This window comes from Miscanthus floridulus, unplaced genomic scaffold (genome assembly GCF_019320115.1).
Source record: "Miscanthus floridulus cultivar M001 unplaced genomic scaffold, ASM1932011v1 os_2644_1, whole genome shotgun sequence".
Classification (NCBI taxonomy): Eukaryota; Viridiplantae; Streptophyta; class Magnoliopsida; order Poales; family Poaceae; genus Miscanthus; species Miscanthus floridulus.
In genome coordinates, this window is record NW_027098424.1 from 48,806 (window position 1) to 58,199 (window position 9,394).

Consider the following 9,394-nt stretch of genomic DNA (forward strand, 5'->3'; position numbering starts at 1 on the left):
AGGAGCTGAAGCCGTTCTGGAAAACGTTTGGCAAAACGGCTCCTTCGCACTAGACGACGTGAACCCACAGCAAGGAGCCGTGCGAAGCTCGTTTTTGAGGCTTCTCCTGCGCAGGCAAAAAATGGCTTTGACTCTTGACCGGCTCTCCATGCGGAGCCCTTTTCAAAACAGGCATTTGGCACAGCTCCTGCAGGAGCCAGAGCTGAAGCCCCTACAGGAGCCCTGCCAAAGAGGCTCTTAAGCTGCTACTTGGGTAGATCCGAGAAACATGATTGACATTTTGAGAGCTGTGCAATGGTGGGACGAGTGGCAGCTGCGCATCCTCGTCCTCGGCAGCCTGGGTCTCCAGTGGTTCCTGCTGCTGGCAGCCCCCATGCGCAACTACACAATCCCTCGCTTGTTCAGATTCTCCATCTGGGCGGCGTACGTGAGCGCAGATGCTCTAGCGATCTACGCTCGCCACCCTCGCCATTCCAAGGCGAGCAGCATCAGCAGCAGCTGCAGCTGCTGTGACTCCGGGAACAAAGGAAGCTCCCTGGAGGTCCTGTGGGCGCCTCTCCTCCTCGTCTACCTAGGTGGACGGGAGGAGATCACCGCCTACACCATCGAAGACAACGAGCTGTGGACGCAGCATACCGTGACCATGGTGTTCGGACTCGAGCGACCGGAAGCTTGTACCGCACCGTCTTGGATGCTATCACCTATCAATTGGTGAAGGTTTTCAAAAAAGGTAAAAACGCTGACCTCTCCAGTTACACAAGCTTCACCAAGACGGACTACTGGACTGTAGACCAAATGGAGAGGCTGCTCAAGACCAAATATTACTCCAAGAAGACGGACAGCACCACCGCCGTTTCAACTGATCACTATGAGATACAGTAGCTTTACTCGTCAAAGGCTTTGCCGAATGTAACACTCGGCAAAGAGCACACGGCGTATATTTTAACGGCAAAGAGCTCTTTGCCAAGTGTCAATCAGCGGGCACTCGGCAAAGCCTTTTGCCGAGTGTCAATAAACACTCGGCAAAAATAAACTCTCAGCAAAAAAAGTTAACGGGATGGCACGGTGACGTCTCTTTTGCCAAGTAAACGACGGAAAAACACTCGACAAAGTTTCTAAACTTTGCCGAGTGTCAAGCCCAAAACAATCGGCGTAGTTCTAAACTTTGCCGAGTGTCAAGGCCAAAACACTCGGCAAATTTTTAGACACTTTGTCGAGTGTCACACCCAAAACACTCGGCAAACAAGCGGGCAATGGCCAGATTTTATGGTCACTTTGCCGAGTGTCCATTAGAATACATTCGGCAAAGCCAAAACACTCGGCAAAGAAGGTTCCCAAAATAACAGAAATTGGCCTCTTCACCGAGTGTTTTGGCTTGACACTCGACAATGTCTCTCTTTGCCGAGTGTTACACTCAGCAAAGCGACCAATACCCCCTTTTTTACTAATATGTCACGTATAACGGACCCCTCTCAATTCACAATAAACCATCACAATTCACAATAAACCATCATCACATGCATAATTATGTCACAGGCATAATAAACCATCATCACAATTCACAATAAACCATTATCACAATTCACAATAAACCATCATTACAGGCATAATAAACCATCATCATAAGTCACAACTAAGTCACAATAAGCCACAAACGCAAATGCAATCACTGCGGAGGCCCTTGAAACCACTGCGACAAATCCGGGTCTTGAGGCTGATTATTTGGTGCCGCCGATTGATTCTGCACAAAAGAGAAGAGATTGCATGTGTGAGACAAGATTGATATTTATATGTGATGCACTTAATATCTAAGGTTCCTTGACACATGGAGATTGCACTTAATTCTGCACAAAACAGAGAACTATGGAGCCCAAACTAATCCTAAGAGTTTAGTTGCAATATTGCAAATGCACATGCCCAATATCATCCAGCCGACTCGTGGACCAAAACCTTTCTAAGCAAAGCATCAAGACTACCCACGACTCTACATCTCTACCTAGTCACAAAAACATGCAAAGTATTCAATCTAAAGTTCTCTAAGTCAATTTGTGCTAACATCTAAAGTTCTCTAAGTCATTTTGAGCTAACATCTAAAGTTCTCTAAGTCAAAGTATTCAATCTGCAATATAAGGTGTCAAGTGACTCACAAGAGTAGTTGTGGGTGGCTGAGGTGGAGGGAATAGCATCGGTGGCGGTGGCAAAGGTTGATCCATACTCGATGCAAAATTCTGCATGTATTGGAACATTTGGTCCATCCTCAACCAATTTTCTTCCTCTATCTTCTGCCGCTCGGCCTCTATCCTCTGCTGAATCATATGCTCCATCGTCAGTCATTGTTCTTCCTCCATGTTCTGCCGCTCAGCCGCCACCCTCTGCTGAATCATCTCCTCCATCCTCGCCTCCATCTCCCGTTGCTTCGTTTCTGCTTCCACCCGGGCCTATAATATTTTATCCAATGTTACAATGCAAAGCTAAAGTACGTAACAATCAACAAACGATGAATAAACACAAAAATAACCTAGAGAGCCTCCATCTGGAATTGTGTAGTGGTTGGCCGTGGGTGTATCGCCGAGCTCGAGCTCGTGCTCCTTGCTCGGATCTGGGAGAGAGTGGGAGTAGAGGCCATGTCGATTGTACTGTCGTCAATCCAGTACCGGCCTTCCTTCTTGCCTCCTCCCACCCTCATCACAATTTCTCCATCAAGATACTAGGTGCTCGGATCGAACTCTGACCCATGAACCTCCCTTGCCATCACTGTGTACTCAGTGACGCGGCTGTGGATGCTGGGATCGCTGTACGCCTCGGGAGGGTCCTCCGGGTTGAAGTCGATGTTTGCCGTCGCCTTGCCCTTTTTGGACAGAACCCATGCCTTGAACTAGGAGCAAGGTTGGCCATCATGTGACGACGACTGCGGTAAAAATGCAAAATGATTAGAAATTATGCAGAATTGAGCGTTAGAATAAAGAAATAAATTCGTGTACCTATTTTTTCCTGTATTCGTCGAGGCTTAGGCTGCCTTGATGGTGTGATGCACGTGGCATCAGCAAATGCCGATCCTTGGCAAGCGTTGTGCGTCTCCACCGCCCCCCCCCCCCCCCCGTGGGCTCCAACCACTTGTCCACCATGTATTCCCAGCACAGGGTATGCTGGGTGCACCAGTACGGAGGCACCTACGTCATCAAGTGTATGACATGTGAAAAAATAAAATTAAGCATAATTAATCTCATAAAAAGTAAGTATTAATATTCTATATTTACCTTCAAGAATTGTTCCCGGGTCAGGTTCATTGTTCTTGCCTCTTCTTTTTTAGCCTTCACCCCTCTGTATTGAGCATAGTAGTCGATGATGGCCTGGACGCGCGCCTCGTAGTGCATGTCCTTCACGAGCTTCTTGGCGCCATCTTCAGAGATGGAGGCCACCTTGGCCTCATACCCCTCCTGACATCTGTAGAAGTCCTGCATATAGACACGATGTATACAGTCATTACTTCAAGAATGTCCAGTGAATGTGATGTATTGAGCAATGTAGTGCGAGGAATACTTACCCAAAACTAGCCCTTCACCCGCTCCGCCTTGTTGGGGAATACCCTGCCGTCACGATCAGCGGCGTCACGGGCGGCGACGTAGTGGTCCCACGTGTTGGCCGACTCCTTCTCTTCGCCGAACTGCACTAAGCCAGGGAAGTGTAGCCTGCACAAAAGGCCAAGGATGCCGTTGACCTTGCGGTTGTGATCACCCCCACTGACCTTAATCCAACCCCTGTCCAAGTGATTAAGATAAATTATTAGTTTTCATTGTAATTTTCAACATATCAAACGAAAAATTAGTGAGAACATCTAAAGTTACTTACTTTTTCCCATAGGGTTGAATCATCGGGCGTCTCTCAAGAGGTATCGGTCGCCTCAGGAGGGTCGAGGGACCTCGCAACTAGACCTGGGAACCAACTGCCTCCTCCTCCACCTGCTCCTGCTCCTCCTGTACATCCTCGTCACCAGAGGCATGTGCGGAAGGTACCTCGTCCTCCTCAGACGACGACGAGGAAGCTACAGGCGATGGGGGCCTCGCCCCTTTAACATTCCCTTTACCCTTCCCTTTGCCCTTCCCTCGACCCCTGCCTCGACCCCTCCCTCGACCTTTCCCTGAAGCTGACCCTGAACCTGTAGCTTTGAATTTTTTGTAAAGCGCCGCGATCTTCCTCGTACAGCCCACCATTGTTCAATCACCTGCAATTAAAAAGAGTAAACCAATTAGCATAGATAAACAAAACATACTTAGAAAGATATGCAAAATAAACTAAACATACTTCAAAAATAACATGTATGACAAATAATAAATAAATTAGTATGGCTCATATATGTATTAGAAATAATCATCATGATCGAGATTAAGTCTCATCATCACTATCACGCGTGTCGATATAATCATGCCCGTGCTCCGAAGGAGGAATGTCGTCATCACTGTTATTGCCTAAATGTAATCACTGGGACTTCACAGCCATTAGGCGTGCAATGGCATCCAGTTGAGAAACCTTGGTATGCCCGTGTAGGGGTTGCTGTGCCGCAGACATGTCGTAATACGCCTTTGCGGTAGCCTCTGGCTCCTCCTCCCTGCGTCCTTCATCGAAGTATGCTTCATGATAGTCATTTAACATGTCTCCTACTCCAGCATCATCATCATATTCCTTGATGCGTTGTCTCACAACCTTGTCTCTCCCACGATCGGCTTCACCATGGTAGTTTCACCTGGTATAGTCTGTCGTAAATCCATTCTTGCAAAGATGTTTACCCAAGACCACCTTGGTTTGCCGACGCATGTTTGCACATTTGCTGCAGGGCACCAAGTGACACTAGCTCCTTTAACCCTTGCAAATGCCCATTTCAAGAAAGCATCGGTCTTGTCAATCCATTCATCGGTCAACGAAATCTGACTAGAGCGGCCTGTGTACATCCACTCACGGTCATCCATCCTCTAGCATATCAGCAAGTAATATAAAAAATCACGTTGCATCTACACGTTCCTATACTGTCTAATAGGTGAAGATAGGTCCTAATCCCACCCGAGGATGTGTAGATGGGGTTAGTTTCCATACTCTACTCCTATCCGTGACAGAATTTTGGCAGCACCTCCCGCTGTTCTCCAAATACATGTCCTGGAAGGGAGATTGTGTATCCGGAGAATAGTAGGGAGATGCTGCCGAAACTCTATCACGGATCGGAGTAGAGCATGGAAACTAACTGTATCTACACATCCTCGGGCTGTCCAAAAAACGTGGACAATTCGAAATAGATACGGTTATAGATATGCAAAGATCTGCATATTTCCAACCGTATCTCTTTCGAACGGGAGACACCTAGCATGGTTATGTAATATACGAACATGATACAGAAAGAAGGGTCTTTGATGCCTCACCTTACTGTCCTGCAAAGTGACGAGTTGAGGACGTTGCAATAGCCTCTCCTACAATAAAACATAATAGTGTCAAATCTAAATTTCGACAGCACCTCCCCTGCACGGGGAGGTTTCCAAAACCTACAACAAATAAAATGGCACGATGGCCGACAACCACATACACTCGGAAACAAATGGCACGATGGCCGACAACCACATACACATCTTATACCTTGCAAAACGACGGCAAGTTGTGGGGTGGCGGGAGGGCAAGGCAGAACCAGGTGGCAGGGCAGGGCAGGGAGCGGCGGCAAAAACCTACAAGTTGAAGATAATAGAGAGCTAAATGCATCGGGTCAGTAAGTTTATAGCGAGATCATTAAAAGAATGGCAATCATTGGCATGGAAATATGCTCAAGTTAATAGTACAACATCACTGTTTGCTGAAGTGATGTTGCTTGTATGTGTATGTCTAGTTTTAACAATTTCGACATATGGAGATTGCAAGAGCTAGCTAGCATGGTTCTTGCGCCTTATCTCCTAGGCAGCATGGGATGATGCAAACATTATTTCCATTTGAGCTTTTACAGATCCATCAAATCAGCCTTTTGATCTCAACATGATATGGTTCGCGCCTAGCTAGCTATTAATATATATGAATTGTATCCAATCTGGTTGTGTTACAGTTGAATCCTTACTCAATTCAGGACCAATAGCAACTAAACACATATCAAGGATTCAACGGTAACACAACACTCAGTGCTGTACATTTCCAACTCAGATTTGCAAACTTGCCAAATAAAAAACAGAGGTGAATGATTTGGTACAACTCGATTCAAGCTGGAGAGTGAATGATTACTGCTTGTGTGTGTATTTCAAATCACACAAGCTTAAATTTGGTACACGTAGCGTGACAGCTAATGGTTACTAGTGGCAGTATGTCAACCCTTCACCTCTAGATTATTACCGTTGGGTAACCACATAGGTTTTGGGATAACTACTATGACTCTCTAGCAATCAATCATATGCCAACAAATTATAAAATAATTACGCTTAATAAGTATCTAGAAGTAGCTGGTAACTAGTGAAAATTATGAATAAATTTCAACTCTTTTCTATTTAAAAAATAGCTTTTTCTGGAAATAAGAGTCTCAGTTTCATCATGTCTCAACATCAAATATTTCATAATTATTGACTAGTTACAAGAAATAATCATATAAGCATAGTTATTACTTAACTAAAAAATGATACATAGACTACCTGGGGCGGTGGCGGCAGGCTCCCGGGGCGGCGGCAGGGTCCCTGGGCGGAAGCGGGCTCCACACGGGGCGGCGATAGGCTCCCTGGCGGCGGCAGGGGGCAGTGCCAGGGACAGGGGGCCGCCGGGGCACCGGCAGCTAGGGGGAGGGGGGCAGCGGGGTCCCTGGGCGGCGGCGGGCTCCGTACGAGGCACCGGCCGCTGGGGGGAGGGCGGCGGCTGCCGGGGCACAGGGCAATGGCGGGCAGGGCGGCGGTGGGGTCCTAGGGAGGCCGGCGAGGATCCGGGCCGGTGGGCGTTCAGGGCGATGGCCGGAGCACAGGGCGGCGGCGGCGGCGTGTGTGAGTGCGTGAGTGTGGGCGGGCACGTGTGTGCATGAGTGTCGTGTGCGTCAGGGGGTGCGGCCGGGGGTCATATGAAAGGTATGCCGAGTTCCCCCGATCTGGACACTCGGCAAACTAAAGATATGCCGAGTGTCCACATCGGGGGCACTCGACATTGTTTTTTTTTCAAACCGTCTGATACTGCGCAGTGGGGCTGGATCAACAAAGTTGCCGAGTGTCCCCTGTACGACACTCGGCAACTATTCTTTTTGCTGAGTGTTAGGTAGAGAACACTCGGCAAAAAAAAATATTTCAAGTTGCACCGTCCTCCTTCATAGTGTGTTCTACTAAATTTGTTATGATGGACTTTGAAAGTATCTTGTCAAATTCACTTAACAATGCATATTTGATTTTTCTACGAATATTATTCCATTATTTCTTGTAGTTATAGCTCAAATTCAATTTATATTAATTAAAATTCTATAATTACAGTTAATAAATTAAAATTATCAAATGGATCCGAATAATTCCCAAAATTTGACATGGACCAATCTATGTTGTCTATTGCCTATACAAAAAGTTTTGAAGTCAAACCCCAATACGACCGTCACTTTGACTCCAAATCTTACCAGATCCTTCTCAACTCCTTGATTCTTCTTTGGAGATGCTTCGGTTTGTAAGCATGGTACGTAACAAATTGTGCAAAACCTTCTCAATTTTTTTCCACAGTCTCCACGTATGATATCAGGAGATCTTGACAAATCTCGTGATTTTCAGACTTCATTTGCTTTTTTTAGAATTTAAAAACCATTCGGCCACATGTTCGTGGTCGTGTTTCATGAACAAAATGTTCGAAATTTCTTTTCATTTCCCGGGTAAGGCCCCAAAATGGACTCAATAACATGAATATGATTTCTCCACTCAATTTATTCCATTATTTGAATCACTTGTAGATCAAAATTAACTTAAACCAAAAAATTCCTCTAAATGCAATAAATTAATTAAATATAGCAAACACATCGAGAAATATACCAAATTTTAACATGTAGTACCACATGTTGTATGTGAAGAGTAGAAAAAGTTTGGAGGGCAGGAGAGAAAAAAATTATTATTTTACCGAGTGCCAATAAAAAACACTCGGCAATATTATTACTTTACCGAGTGCCTGCGCAGAACACTCGGCAAACCTTGTCTTTGCCGAATGTGTCTAACGGACACTCGGCAAAGTTCTAACGGCAGGGCCGCACACCCAACGGCCGTCACACGGCCATCGCACGCCCAGCGCATGTGCCTGTACTTTGCCGAGTGTCTGTGTCTGGGCAAAGTTGGGTTTTGTCGAGTGCTATTTGTTTGCTGAGTGTTTCATTCAAAACACTCGGTAAATAAGATATTTGCCGAGTGTCCGATGGAATGCACTCGGCAATTATACTGTTTTCGGTAGTGGATGATCAAGATCAGCAAGGCCTGACGATAGACAACACCGCCGCCGTTTCGACTGATGATCAAGATCAGCAACGCCCGAAGATGGACAAGACTGCCGCCGTTTCGACTGATGATCAAGATCAGCCGAAGAAGGTGGCCAACATTGTTGTTTCTTCGGCGACGAAGTAGATCAGGAGCGCCTGATGAAGACGACGGGCGGCAGCACTGATATTTCTTCGGCGACTGAAGATCCGCTGAGGAAGACGAAGATGCCCAACGTGGTGATATGGCGAAGCCTTCGTAAGACGCCATTCGATGCAAGCGTACTCATCTGGCACATCGCCACCGACCTCTGCTTCCGCAGCAAGCCTCCGAGGCACTTTAGGTGCAGGCCTCCGCATGGCGAGGTGCTTCGTGAGGTGTGCCCAGAGGCAATATCCAACTACATGGCCTACCTCCTCATGTTTAGACCCGACATGCTGATGACCGGCAACAGGCGGGATCTGTTCACTAAAGCCACCAAGCATATGGATCGCATCATCACCCAGGCCAGCAAAGAAATGACAGAAAAGGAGAAGAAGCAAAAGCAACCACTCTCCGATGAAATCCTCCTAGACAAGATCAAGGAAAAAGCAGCCAGCCTCAAAGAAAAAGAGGCACATAGCGTCATCGACGACGCTTGCAACCCCGCAAAGGAGCTGCTCGACATCGAGGACGAAAATGACCGTTGGCATTTGATGCACCTAGTGTGGGTGGGCATGCTGTGCTACTCCGCCAGCATGTGCAGGGGCTAGCTGCACGCCAAGAGCTTGGGAGAAGGCGGGGAGTTCCTCTCCTACGTCTGGCTCCTCATCTCGCTCCTAGGGGCCAAGACCTTGGCAGGCAAGCTTCAGATGCCGGACAAAGAACCTGGGGACGACGTCCTGGGCGAAGAGCCAGTACAAGACAGGCCCGTGGCTCCAGAAGACGAACCATGGCATGTCGACTAATATTGTTGGTTGCTA

General features: G+C 47.1%; 2 protein-coding genes across 2 annotated transcripts; both read left to right on the top strand.

The window, feature by feature from the left end:
• The first annotated feature begins 6,631 nt into the window (after window positions 1-6,631).
• LOC136535260 (uncharacterized) lies at window positions 6,632-7,024 on the top strand. The gene has a single exon (XM_066527558.1). The coding sequence runs from the start codon at window positions 6,632-6,634 to the stop codon at window positions 7,022-7,024; it is 393 nt and encodes a 130-aa protein (XP_066383655.1).
• Window positions 7,025-8,593: 1,569 nt separating this feature from the next.
• LOC136535261 (uncharacterized) lies at window positions 8,594-9,184 on the top strand. The gene has a single exon (XM_066527559.1). It carries the CDS (start codon window positions 8,594-8,596, stop codon window positions 9,182-9,184), a length of 591 nt encoding a protein of 196 aa, XP_066383656.1.
• Window positions 9,185-9,394: the final 210 nt, after the last annotated feature.

Excerpts from the sequence above, each read along its gene's own strand:
- LOC136535260 (XM_066527558.1), top strand. The coding sequence starts at position 6,632 with ATGATACATAGACTACCTGGGGCGGTGGCGGCAGGCTCCCGGGGCGGC.
- LOC136535261 (XM_066527559.1), top strand. The coding sequence starts at position 8,594 with ATGAAGACGACGGGCGGCAGCACTGATATTTCTTCGGCGACTGAAGAT.